The sequence below is a fragment of the Myxocyprinus asiaticus genome, chromosome 23 (genome assembly GCF_019703515.2).
Source record: "Myxocyprinus asiaticus isolate MX2 ecotype Aquarium Trade chromosome 23, UBuf_Myxa_2, whole genome shotgun sequence".
Taxonomy (NCBI): domain Eukaryota; kingdom Metazoa; phylum Chordata; class Actinopteri; order Cypriniformes; family Catostomidae; genus Myxocyprinus; species Myxocyprinus asiaticus.
In genome coordinates this window covers 13,404,161-13,418,873 of record NC_059366.1, presented here as the reverse complement: position 1 = coordinate 13,418,873, position 14,713 = coordinate 13,404,161, and the positions used below count along the sequence as shown (strand labels likewise).

The 14,713-nt window shown below is 37.6% G+C and overlaps 1 protein-coding gene across 1 annotated transcript in view; it reads left to right on the top strand.

The window, feature by feature from the left end:
• Window positions 1–3,812: 3,812 nt before the first annotated feature.
• The window catches only part of LOC127413500 (collagen alpha-1(XXIII) chain-like), an 86,639-nt gene continuing 75,738 nt past the window's right edge, over window positions 3,813–14,713 (top strand). The window contains exons 1-2 of the mRNA XM_051650685.1: window positions 3,813–4,467; window positions 13,416–13,485. Of these exons, the coding sequence (XP_051506645.1) occupies window positions 4,171–4,467; window positions 13,416–13,485 (367 nt within the window). The 5' untranslated portion in view covers window positions 3,813–4,170. The remainder of the gene's footprint in view (window positions 4,468–13,415; window positions 13,486–14,713) is intronic.

Sequence of the window (14,713 nt, the reverse complement as noted above, 5' to 3'; positions counted from 1 at the left end):
GTCATGTTAAAAAGAATGTCAACTTTTAAAAATGTCTCGAGACACCTGGATTCTGTTCTATCCATTGCATCGAGTCTAGCCTCTTTTTAGTGCAATGAATGTCTGAACTGCCCTTAAGCTGTGCACTGTAACTCTTAAAGGGGTCATATCTTACATTTTTTATTAAATTCTTTCCCTCTTAGGAACGTTTCTGGACCAAAAACAGTACTCATTTTGTTTTACATGACCATTTTCAAGCCTCTCTTTGGTGCAACCTGTGGGTTTGATGTCAGCTCCATTATAGTTTTTATCTGCCCCATCCTTCAATAATGGCCTCTTTGCAAAGCCTGTATTACATTGTGACAGTTTCACAAAAAAATCAGTACTGAAATGTGCCACACACAAACTGTGACAGTCGGACTGAAATGATCAGGGACTTTGTTAAAAATAAACTTCAGCTGGTCATTTATAATGACTGTGCAAGCCAAGTTTCTGCCAATGTCTTTTTGAACTGGGAAGGACGTTTTGAGTTATGAAAGCTACATGTCTTTAATCTCAAAAGATCAAGTAAAATTTGATTCTGCCATGATATGGCCCCTTTAAAAAAACACAGTGTAGAATGACATAACTTTTCTGGCTGACCTTGTAGGTAAGTGGACATTTTGAGTATAGCTCTACGGAACATTTACTACTTAGAACCAGGAGATCAGGAAAAATATGTTCTAATAAGTCTGTTTTGGATACAGTTATTCCATATATTGTTTTATCATCACCTATGATGACATTTACTACCTTCTGCTGCAACTCATATGGTGAATTAATCGTAGTGAATGGACCAGATTTCAGAGAATCGTCTAAATTTAGAGGGTGAACACACTGTATCTTTAAAGATCATTCACTGTCAGTGCCCATACAAGGATGCTGAGCTCAATGTATGATTACTAAGTAGTTGACCAGAAAATTGTCATGTTTAAATTGTGTCCAGATGCCCTTGTTTTATGGTTAACCAGATGAAATGACTTTGCTTTAGAGCATGCTCGGATGTTCTTGAGTGAAAAAAACTAATGACAGGGCTTTTCCCTCATGCGCTGATAATCAGTGTTGGGAATTTGAGCTGGTCTGTTAAAAGACATTTTCTAAGTTTCCACAACCTGTCACAAATGTCATCTGACAGTTTGTGTTAACATTGTCTGTATTTCTTCGAAATTGGCCATTGATGCCTTTCTTGCATAATTGGCAGGGTCTGGGTGCAACATTGCACAACAATATTAGATCATTTTGAACAGGAAATCCATTGCACTCATCCCCAACGTCATTTTTCATGCTAAACTCAACTGGCCATGTTATAATTACATTGAGTTCATTCATTGTCTAGGAAATTCTCCAGTTCACGTGTACTAAACCCTCTGTGGGGCCATCCGAGCTTCAGATGTGGTTGATAGTGGAAGGACATCACCTAGTTTGACTAAAATCACAGCTGGAAACGTGGGCCAGGAAATTCTCTATTAGCTTTTTAAAGCTTTCTGTGGGCCTGTGGAAAATGTACTATAATCTAATCCACCCATGTGGTTTTGTAAATGTAATTAGAGCAGCCGCTGCTTGAGGTTGGCATGCTTGATTCTGGTCCTCCAAAGCTCATCTGCTCAGTTAAATGCAGCCTTATTTGCTACAGACAGCAAAACTGAAAACAAATGAAATAGTAATTATGACTGTCCTGACCTTTAATTTATAAATTATGAAAATCTACTAAAAGAGATATAATGCAACCAACGTAAAAGCCTCTATGAATGATATGAGAAATAAATGCACACTCAGTTTGACAGACAGCAAACAGATCCTTGCATGCGGGCGGTCCTTGCGTCAGGAGTAGCAGTAGCGGTTAAAATGCCACCCCGGGTGGCTGCCCATGTCGCCCATGCCTAAATCAGCCACTGAGGAGTAGAATTAGATATCATTCAGTCAACTCTATCAGCTCTTTCCAATAGCTGTGCTGAGCCTAAAACTCCATTGACAGCCAACTCTCATGTGTTTTGTGGACAGGGGACAATTGTCATTTTGTCCTCATGCATGGACTTCTCCATTCTGGCTCCTTTTTAATATGCTACTATTTGGTGTCCTCATTCTTGTTTAGCCTTGAAACCCATTTCTTCTTTAAAGCTGATATTTGGAGTTAACAAGGTGTACAGAGTTTGATCAGATTGGACAATTTTCTTTTTTTCTTTTCTCAAAAAAAGAGCCCCTCCCTCTCCAACTCACTCAACACAGATTGCGATGAAAGGAGGGAATAATCAAAGAGTTTGTTTGTGGCGGATGTGGAAACAACTGATGAGGGGGGAAGCTAGTTTGTTTTACCCCTTGCTGATAAAGTTTTCTCAAACAGATCAACCAGATTCATGAGGAATTTACAGCCATCTGCCAAGTCTCCTGGGGACACAAATTGCTAAATGTTTTGAAAGGGCAATGGGAAGCTTAGATTAACACCAACTTGTATTCATCAATCACTGATCTAAACAATGAACCAGGGCATTACACTTCACTGTATCTATCAGTTTTTGTTTAAAAATGTTTGGCCTTTCCCAGATTAAAGAACGCCGTTTAAAGGGATGGTTCAACTAAAACTGAAGATTCAGTTATTGTTTACTTACCCCTGTGTTATTATAATCCCATAAGACTTTCTTTCTTTTTTTAACATAAAGGGAGAAACTGTGAAAAAATGTTGTGCCAGTGATCCCATACAAGGGCAGCCAAAGCAGCAAAACTATATATGCAATGAATACACACACACACACACACACACACACACACACACACACACACACTTTCTGTCTGACTGTAAATTGTGACTGTGTTTGTGTGGCTGCATAAGCCTTTTCCATCTTTCTGTTTTATTTCGGTTATTTATGTCCAGTTCAAACAAATAAGGCTGGGGATAGAAATTAATCTCCTCATTGACTTTAAACTGTTCAGACATGTTTAGTAAGTTCTGTTCTCTCGTTTGTGTGCAGCTGTGTTGTGTTTTCTGTTAATATCGCTGGTGGTTCAGTTGAAGCGAAACAAAGCGTTTTTCTCTTGCTTGAACGCCCCATCTCATGTGTGGAGCTGTGCATAGACCATTTCAAGGACTGTTTGTCGGTTTAAGGTTTACGTGTAAATTTGAGTCATGCCATAGATTTTTGCCCATTACGCCGATTTCGCAGAGCATGTAAACACCTTACAGGCTTTCTTACAGGCTTATGCAATGTGTGCATGTGTTGTGCGCATGCCTCTTCAGGGTTTGACATCAAAAGCAGACAGTAACGCAATTTCTTGCTTTGTCAGATTTTTTTTAAATAAGCAGATTTTTTGGAGTAATCAGCGTATTGGTGTGCATGTACACGTGCTCAATGACTGAATTTTCATTTTTGGGTGAACTATATCTTTAAGGAGTTTACATTGGCTTACAAGTTGCCGGTTTATCAAGCATAATCGGTGTGAGATCAAGTATGTAAATGCACTACACTGACTGAATTATATAAATAACAGACGCACAAACTCCTGTATTGGGTTTTTAAATGGCATATGGTAAATTTAAGACTTCTCTCAATGAAATTTGAAATAGATATCTGAATGAATAATCAGTTGTATCTGCTAGGATGACTGTGTGGTGTTTCATTTCCACTTCACTCGTATTCACTGCACCTAAAAATATCGTCCACCCCACCAGAGTCGGATCTTGGATCAAAGCAGGGGTCAGTCAGCTCCTCCGTGAATCCCGCCCTGCCGTTTAGCCTAAATAAACCGAAAGGATGGGCTTATCCGGGACAGAGAAGCGCAGGGTCCTGCCGTGCCGTGTGTAGAGTGTGTGTCAGGTTTCATTCTGAGAGAGACTCAAGCGCGCAGCAGTCAGAAAAACCCGTCAAATGGCACGACTCATCCGCGCGGACTCCCATTAGAGCCGGACCTTACTGAACCACAATCTCCATGCACTTGAACCAACAGCATGCCTCCCTTGAGGTCGCATTGATGATATATATACATATATATGTATATATATGTATATATATATATATTCAGATGAAAATGAGTTATGTTTCAGTGAACTTTTAATTACCCGTAAGGAGAACTTTTAATCGCTTCATTTGAACCCCGACCCTGCTCAGCCTGATTAAGTGGTGGATAAATATTTACTATATAAGCTACGTCTCACAGGACATGGAGGACACGAAATTGAGAGTATCACCCCAGTCCAACCATGGCAGGACTTGCGTGGAGCATCCTTGGCAAAAGCGCCTTTGGACAAACTGGAAGGACGTGTACGGTACATGCGTGTGCACCGCACTGTGTTTGATCTCGTTTGGAGTTTGCGTGTTGCTTTACCTGAAGACGTCCGATCTGCAGTCCAGGGTGCTCAGTTTAGAAAAGGACAGAGATCCCCGAGTCTCAGGTTGGATCTCTCTAGAACAGGTGGAGCCCGTCTTCTGGAGTCGAATAGATCAGATTTTAGAAGAGGTGAGCGGCCCCTTTTTATCCTTAAGATTTTTTACTGTTAATAATAATAATAATAATAATAATAATAATAATAATAATAATAATAATAATCTTAATATCATTATATCAAACTGAGCTGTGAAAACAGTGGGATGCTGTGATCCCCCCCCCCACAATACTCAAAATTGTTTATATGTAACCAAGAGAAAATTATGGTAGGATCTATCTTGTCTTAGGTCTACAAAGGTCTACTTAGGTGTACTTATACAAGGTTTGTTTGTGTGTGTGTCTGCATTGTGTCCCAGGACAGAGTGAAAGTAGAGATGTTAATGTTGTTCCACCTTGAGAAGCCTTGTGTCTCAATGGGAGGGACTTGTTGAGTCTTTCAGAATGTGTTCTGAAAGTTCACTGAGTACAGTGACTTTGAGTTTTCTGGAACTACAATGTGCATTAAAATATTAATTTAAAGTTAGAGAAGTTGACGAGGTAAACTCTCATCTTTCACCTGGGATGTGTCAGTGTTTACTCCTTTGGTTTACTGGACCTTGTTTGTTTTCACACTTTTACTGTACACATTTTGCACTATGGGGACATTTATTTCTAATTTAATTTAATAATAGGTATTTTTTAAATAATATTTGTATTGTTTTGTTGTCTGTTTTTTTTTTTTTTTTTTTTTTTTTTGCTGCCTTCTTGGCCAGCTCACTCTTGCAAATGATGTTTTTAATCTCAGTAAGTCTTTTTTGACTGATAAATAACTAGCAAATTATACAGAAAATAATTGCAAATAATAATAATAATAATTTGAAGATAATTGCAAACATCTTCAAAATAAGAACCAAAACAGTTTAAAAAAATCAGCATCACATTATGTGAGAAATAATTAAATGCTTATAACACCGAGTTAAAGTTTGTTATGTAGCTTTCCAAATCAAATAAAAGTTCACCCTAATTAAGCTATTGCATTTGCTGCTTCTATATCAGATTCTTCCACATGGCTCTTTATTTTTCACATTCTGTCCAGCAAAGATCTAGAATGAGTGTCTGTAAATACCAAGAACATTGCTAAATTTCCCTTCACATTATTGATGTGATCCTGTAGATACATTCCAATTATTCCCCATTTTCCTCATTTAACGCAAGAGAATTCTATTCAATGATCAGCATGTCTACTCCTGCACACTGCTGCAGCATTCAAAGCCTGTTGAACACATTGTGTCACCTCACGACCACCTGTTTTTCATCAACAGTCAACCAGTTAGGGCTCTCACCAGCTTCAGCACTAGCCGAACACACGTCGCCTAGTGTCGCTGTGAGCCCAAAGTGGTGAGCTGGAGAAAAGTGAGATATACTGTCGCCTGCGGCCGTGGTCCATTCACACTGGCCTCTGGTGGTTCATCACCTAGTTACATGAAAAAATATTTGCAATGTTAAATGTGCATTGGATAGCCAAAATTTTGCTTGGAGAATGGCTGCCATCTTCCTACCTGCAGTTTTTAAAGTAATAGAGCCTATAGAGGATGGTGCAGTTGAATATCTAGTGTGTTAATTAGACAAAACAGGCTGGAGCAGAGGCAGCCATACCACATCACAGTTAAAGGAATAGTTCACCCAAAAACTAAAATTCTCTCATCATTTACTCACCTTCATGCCATCCCAATGTGTATGACTCTCTTTCTTCTGCAGAACACTAACAAAGATTTTTAGAAGAATACTTCAGCTCTGTATGTCCATACAATGCAGGTGAATGGTGGCCTAAACTTTGAAGCTCCAAAAAGCACAAAAAGGCAGCAAAATGTAATCGATATGACATTAGTGGCTCAATCCAAGACTTCAGAAGTGATATGATAGGTGTGGGTGAGAAACAGACCAATATTTAAGTCCTTTTTATACAATAAATCTTCATTCTCACTTTCACATTCTTCTTTTGTTTTTGGTGATATGCATTCTTCATGCATATCGCCACCTACTGGGCAGGGAGGAGAATTTATAGTAAAAAATGACTTAAATATTGATTTGTTTCTCACCCACACCTATCATATTGCTTCAGAAGACATGAATTTAACCACTGGAGTCTTATGAAGTACTTTTATGCTGCAGTTATGTCCTTTTTGGAGCTTCAAAGTTCTTGCCACCATTCATTTGCACTGTATTGACCTACAGAGCTGAAATATTCTTCTAAAAATCTTAATTTGTGTTCTGCAGAAAAAAAAACACACATCTGGGATGGCATGAGGGTGAGTAAATTTTACGAGAATTTTCATTTTGGGGGAAAGTAACCCTTTAAGGAGAAGTAAGAGTCAATCTGAAGTTGAGTGTAATGGTGTTAATTAAATTACGGTGTCTGAATAATGATGAGTCACTCTCAATGAATCATGGATTTGTTTAAGACTAACTGGGCTTTGAAAGCATCTTAAGTGTGTTTATTACCAGGGTGTTCTGCTATCCAGAGCAGATGTTTCTCATAAACATGTTGATAACAAACATCTCAGCATCACCATAAAATAGGACGTATGGTTCTTCAGTTACTTACACAAAGTCTTCATTAAAGCTGAGAAAAATTTTAACTGAATGTGTCATTTGAAGTTGAAAATGGTGCTAATTTTACAGTTTATAATAGAATGTGCCAGAATATCCTTTCAGGGTGTAATCAAGATCTAGTTGGGGAGAAGTAGCTAATAGAGTAAAAGAAGGAGATAGAAAGAGAGATCAAGCTAGGCCTCTGGGCACAAAGTCTGGGGGTCTTAGTAGTAATCGGCCACTGGAATTGTTAAACATTGTTGTCATCCTTTCAAAATAGATTGTTAAAACCAGATCAAATACTTGGTATCAAGTTACCATTAAAGCTGGGAGGCAGAGAATGTCCCCTCCCTTCTAACCTACCCCTGAAAGCTTTGGGGCATCAGCTGCCTCATATCATTACGGCAACCTTACCGTTTACATCACACTGGATGTTGTCATCATATAGGGATAGTTCACCCAAAAATGATAATTCTGTCATTATTTACTCCCCATCATGTCCTTCCAAACCCGGATGACTTTCTTTCTTCTGGGGAACAACAAAGATGTTTTAGCCACACGAATCACTGTGTACAAGCTTCTCTCATAGCTTTCATGAATGCGCAACAGATGTCAAGATATTCACTGAAACATTACTAAAATTTAGGGGTTATTTCTCACCAAAACCGCAAGCTTTCAGAAGACTTGGCATGTGACTTACAAGTTGCATGGACTACTTTTATTCTTTTGGATGCATTTTTTTATGCTTTAAGATGAGCCACGGTCAACTGCCAAAGATGGACCTCCATTTTTATTAAAACATCCCCTTATATGTTACACATCATAAAGTCGTATGGGTTTAGAACAACATGAGGGTGAGTAAATTATGACAGATTTTATTTTTATTTTGGGGCAAAGTATTTCCTTAAAGTCAACATGGAAGGGTGTTCTCAAACCATTTGACTTCTATAATTTGGCATATTTCCAAGTGAAACTTGATATTCAGTGAGGAAAAAATATAGAATGGGACTAAAACTTATCCAATGGGAATTGGATGAATTGTGAAAAGTGGGTGATATATACTTGAATAGTGCCAGGTGGTCAAAGAGGAGGGGTTTAAAAAGGGATTTTTGACATCAGCAAAAAAATCTAATAAATTCAGAGGCGGAACAAGTTAATACCTTTCATTAAAAGATTACAAGGGCAAACATATTTTTATTTGGAATAATATCCCTGATGATTTGTGCACTATGTGACCAGGAACCTGTATTAAGAAAGTAAATATAGTAACTTTTGATGTAACATTAAAGGGATAGTTCACCCAAAAATGAAAATTCTCTTATCATTTACTCACTCTCATGTCATCCCAGATGTGTATGACTAACTTTCTTCTGCAGAACACAAATTAAGATTTTTAGAAGAATATCTCAGCTCTGTAGGTCCATACAGTGCAAGTGAATGGTGACCAGAACTCAGAAGGTCCAAAATGGACATAAAGCATAGAGGTAAATCATCAGCATAAAAGTAATCCATAAAACTCCAGTGGTTAAATCCATGTCTTCTGAAGCAATATGATAGGTGTGGGTGAGAAACAGATAAATATTTAAGCCCTTTTTAACTGAAAATCTACACTTTCACTTCCAAATTCTGGTGTGGAAGTGACTTTCACTGTCAGCCACCACTGAGATTTATAATAAAAATTTGTTTCTCACCCACACCTATCATATCGCTTCTGAAGACATTAATTTAACCACTGGAGTCATATGGATTACTTTTATGCTGCCTTTATGTGCTTTATGGACCTTCAAATTTCTGGCCACCATTCACTTGCATTATGAGGACCTACAGAGTTGAGATATTTTTATAAAAATCTTCATGTGTGTTTTGCAGAAGAAAGAAAGTCATACACATCTGAGATGGCATGAGGGTGAGTAAACGATGAGAGAATTTTAATTTTTGGGTGAACTATCCCTTTAAGAACACCTTTATTGCAGTCATTCACACCGAACATGTTTTTGGATCAGTCTGCGCTGTTTTTCAATTGTTTTTCTATGTAAACATGGATGTCTTTGACCGTTGTATTGTGCCTTTTTTAGACAGCTTGCCAGGTTAAGAAGAGCGTTTACTTTTAAAAATGCATTTCAAGACACCTGCACTCTGTTGTATTCATTCTCCCATTCTAGACTTTTTTAGCACAAGAACGTGTTTGGTCTTAATGGTGCCTTACAGAGTTAATCACAAAATTAAACACATACAAGCTTAAAAAAGAAGAGCTGAGTAATTGTTTCTTTAGACCATGTTCAAGGTGCACATAGTCAATGTCACTTTTTATTCATCACTGGTTATTGTTTGCTGAAAATGACACACTCTTTATTTTTCATGAGAGCACTTTGCTTGAAGTGCAACAGGCTTCTTACTTGCCATGGTTTGATCTCAAAGCACCATTTAAATTGAAAATTCTCAGTAGCCTATCTGTTTCTTAAAAATCTCTCATTTGGAAGTAACCTGCATGGGAACAGGGCTCTGGTAAATCATGGATTAAAGCTTTGGCAAACCCTGTTTCATTTTATATGTATAGTATATTACTCCCGTGGAAAAGTCATTTGCACACAGTACAGGTTTCTTTCAAATTGTAATTCACTTTCCACAGTTTTTGTTCTTGCACAACAAATCGGCTAACCCAGCTGTCACACATAAAGAATATTTTCATCGTAGTGTTCTACAGCTTTTCCTGTTCTTCTTAAGCTTCACTACCTCTATTTCTGTTTTACAATATCAATAGTGCTGTTGAGTTCAGTAGTGTGGAAAACCTGCCACAATAGCTTGTAATGTCTGAGACCAGTCTGAATAAAGACTTCTCCAGCTGGGAAGAGGCTCTGCCAGTATCAGCCAAATAAAGCCCTGGAACGGTTTTTGGTTAATATAAACTGGGGCAAGAAAAATGTCAGATAACAGCTCAATAATTGTTTAGCTCAAGTGTTTCAATTTCAGAAGAAAAGGGCATGACCTGTTGTCCTTTACCATGTTGCCGAAAATACTTAGCTTCTCTGGAAACTTTACAATTTGGTCATAAATGAATACAGTCAATGATTGTTCTAACAGTGAAATGGCTTGGCATAAAATGGGTATGTCCATTTGTGATCAGGAGGAGGGCGGGGGCTGGGCCATGAGGATACACGACCGGCCCTGAATCGGGCTAATCAGCCGGGTGGTGATAAAGACGAGCTGGAGGTGCCAGTTCGAGAGAGAGAGAGAGAGACACATGCAGCCGCTGTGTGTGTGTGTGTGTGTGTGTGCGCGCGCACGTCTATGTGTTTTATGTTGTTTTAAGTTGAGTTTATGTCATTAAAGTTTACGTTGACTGTTCTGCCGGTTCCCGTCTCCTCCTTGCCCATCCCTTACCTGTTACACTATTATAACTGCTTTTATAAAATTGTATAAGCTTGAACTGAAATTGCAATATTAGCTCTGTTTAGTGTCATACACAGCTAGTGTAAATTTATTTTTAAGAGAATCAACTGTTCTCTAAATCCTGTTCATCTTGCTTTAGTTAAACTGTGCTAAAAATGACATCAGTCATTTTTGGAATTACTTTGGAAGTACCAAATTGTCGCAAAGTAATTTTTAGGATGGTGTATATTTAGTATGGTTTAGCATTTAGGAAGTATTATGTCAGTTTCCCTCAAGTTCACACAGGTGTCCAAGCTGTGTAGCCAGTGTGCTACACTCAAAAAACTGAACTTGATTCAATAGATAGTGGTTCCACGTGTTTAAAATGAGTTTTCTTACATTAAAACTTCCATGTAATTTCAACTTTAATATTTCAAATAGAGGAAACCTCACTGAACTGAGTAAATCCAATTAAATTAGACATGTTAAATTAACTCAAATGATTCATTTGAGCAATATAGTGTATTTTCAACATGTCCTCAAGCTAAGCTCAATCTTGACTCTTTACCATGATGGTAACCCCCAAAACTCCAACTTAACAGAAACACTTCTAAATAACACAACAAAACATTAAACACTACAAGTTTCCCCCCTTTACATTCATCTTGCAAAAACACATTATATAACACTTAATTTAAAAATTTTCTCTGCATGCAAAGCAAGCTGGGCACCAGAAATCCCCTACCCAATTTCAGTTAACAAAACGAAAAAACTATTAAGGTTGTCCCAACATAAATAGATTAAATAAAGTTTGAAAGCATTGAAACAACTCAGTTAATAAAAGTTCACTTGGTTACATTTTTTTTTTTTTAGTAAAATGAACAAGGGAGGATTCAGTAAAACTGACAATGGTGATAGTTCATTTTCTTGAGTGTTGTTTGTAGGGCTGCACCTAACGATTATTTTTTTATCAATTAATCTAACGATTCTTTTTCCGATTAGTCGATTCATCTGACGACTAATTTGCAGATTATTCTAAAGATTTTTTATAATTATTACTTGATTAATATAACAATTAATTAACCCAAAATAAATATTAAAATACTTGTCATTAATATTTCAATATTTTATTAAATCATCTTCTCTTAAACACAAACAAATGTACAAGAAACAAAGTGTGCACTGCAGGTCAGTATTCTGCAACAAAAAACAGTGTTACTATGAATGCAAACTTTAATACAGTGAAAAAGACACTATTAGCATAACATAAATATATATAAATAAATAACAATTTCCAACATTCTTTTGAATGTCCATGTACTAAAATAAAATATTTGATGTCATAAGTGTACTTTCATTTACTATTACTATTATTTTGAATGGCCATGGAAGACGAAGCAATGTGATAATTTTACCCGGTCGCCAAAAGTAGTCATTTAATTTACCTGATGAACTTTCACCTTTTGCTGACTCTTTATGCTTCGCAGAGCTAATGTGTGCTTCTAAATCACTTACACCTTTATTAGCAACTGACACATAAGTGCCAGCTTTACATGTCATACATTCTGCTTCCCATGGATCTCGACCTGGACGAAAGCATGGGAATTTTTTGTGCAAATCTTCTGTAAATTTGCACTTTCGTTTGGGCATTGTTTCCGCTCAGCTGTCATTTGCTGCTACTGTCAAGCAACTGTTTGATGCCGCACAGCACTTTGCGTGTTTGCGGAGAGATTGACGGGCAGGAATTTAGCCAATAGTTGCTGCAAGCGTCTTATAATCGACCAATTGGTGTGCGAGAAGGCGGGACTTACAAAGAGGGGTTAAATCAATGCAAATATGTGCGCACACACAATGAAGTATTAGACCAGATGCACATCATAATGCAACTAAAACCGAATCCCGGACATTTTCGCAAATTTAGAAATCCCGGCCGGATGCTTTTTTAAGGTCCAAAAAAGAGGACATGTCCGGGAAAAAGAGGACGTATGGTCACCCAACGTTAGCAGCAGTGCAGAAATTACTTTTAACATGGGGACGATGAGGAAACATTTAGAAAATCAGTTTAAAGTGACTACTACTAACAGAAACACGTGTTGTAATATTAATATGTCATTCTTGGATGGGGACAAAAAGTAAACAGGGTTTATGGTGCTGCCTTGCTGCCGTCTTGACAAAACGCTCCAGGATGCTTCAAGTGTTCGTTCATGGCGGTTGTACTGCTGTGATAAGCCATTTCCAATTTGCATAGCTTACACAGCACCACACTGTTGGGTCTCTGGCTAAAATACTCCCACGCTTTAGATGACCGTAGGCGAGTTTTTTTTTAGCTGCAGCTTGTTCTTCGCAGCTTGTTCTTCTTTTTAAACCAGGCGCTGCCATTTTAATTACTCCATTGTGACGTGCCGACGCATGTTATGCAAATCGACGTATTTCTGTAATCAGTGACGTCAATTATGCCGATGAATCGTCCCAGCCCTAGTTGTTTGACAGCTAGACAGCATTGTCTCAGTCTTGAACAGTATATCTATTGTTTGATCATTAAAAAACCTAATAAATCTCTGCGAAACATTTTGCTGGCAAAGTTTGCTGGTGCTATTTCATGCAGTGACTTCTTACCTTTTAAATGTCCATTTTTGGGGCAGCTGTATTTTTTAATCTGTTGAGGTCAGCTATACAATCCTTTTCACTACATTTAGGTTTAAATCTGAATCTATAGAATAATATCTATTATTCTAATCTATATTTATTTTTAAAGAAACATGTTTGAAAATTGTATGGGTTTTTGGTCGTTTGACCCTTTTTTATATTTTAATCTGTATTTTTTCATGACAATAGCCACTGAATCTTGCATCACATTAAAAACAAACAAACAAACAAACCTTCCTATTCTTCACTTTTTGTTAATATGACTCATTGAATGTGTGGGAACTCTTCAAAAATGTTACCATGAATATTGAAGACTGAAAAAACAAGGGAGGCTGAAGGTCTTTAAAATTTTTTTTTATTATTATAATACTTTACATACAACATGGCCATTTTTTGCACTTCTCACTTTAAATGTCCTGTTTGTTCATTTGCAGAAATTAGCAGCACGTCTTCCGAAGATTCGGACGGCGCGGGATGCATCTCACAGCTGTCTCTGTCCACCAGGTATGCCTGTTAACCCCATTCATCCACAACCCTCCCCCTCTCAAGATTGCACCACACCTGTGCTAGTGTGCTCTGCCCACTACTTCTAATATGCCATTGAATGTAGCTTGTGGTTAAGCCTTTTTGCAGTGGCCTTTTGAGCTTCCGCTAAAATGTCTCTTGTCTGCAGATATGTGAAGAGAGTGCTACAGGATAGAGACCCGATCACAGTTGACTAGATCCAATTTCCCCCTCTAATGTAAAAGATTGAAAAGAGTCCCTTTTTTTAAAGAAAAAACTCTCCCCTTCCCGGGCCTTCACAATCCACAGCACTGCACTTGTGCCCTCAGACTGGCATGGGTGAAGTGACAGGTGCAGTCGTATTTTCAGACGCTGTTGGCAGTCATTGGTTTCTTTTTGTGTTTGAAAGGGTTGTGATGCAAGCCGAAGTGCCGGTATGCCGTCATGCGTCATGTTTAATTTGCACGCAGAACATTACAGTGAGACATTATTTGCATGTCTAATTATACTCTTACCTTGTTTTATATTCTGTGTCTTACTATAATGTTCTGTGTGCACTTGTTTCTCCTATCACCAAAAAAATTCCTTGTGCATGTGAGAACACTTGGCAATAAAGCTCATTCTGATTCTGATTCTGATGTGTCCCTTGCTGAGCACAGGGAACAGTCTACAAGGTTCACATCATACTGCTGACAAGTCACATCCATACTTCCTGCAAGAAAAAACAAAAACAAAAAAGAAAAGAAAAGAAAAAAACAAAACAAAAAAAACAAGTAGGTTTGCTGGTCATAGCTGTTCTCCCAGCCTCATCAGGCTTGTCTGGTTTGTTGGTTTCAGAGGTGTTTTGGGTAATTTATCCAATTTGCAAACGATTTGTTCTTTTGCACCATTTTTTTTTATTTAAAAAAAAGAAATAAAAATGTACGACTCCATACAACTATAAGGGATGACTTTGTTTAGAAATTAGGAGTCAAACTGTGAATTTGGAACAATAGGAATAATATCATTAATTGTTGATATTATTAGCAGCTCTGTTGTTAATGATGTTCTCAACAATGTTGTAAACAGTAATGTTGGAACGGTAAACAACATTTGATGCAATCTATATGTAACAGAATAGTGAAAATACTGTAAAATGCAATTTTACTACAAAATGAAATGTAAAATCCTGTGTGGGAACACTCTTAACTGAGGACTCTTTTGTGAATCTTTGAACCTTCTTTGAACC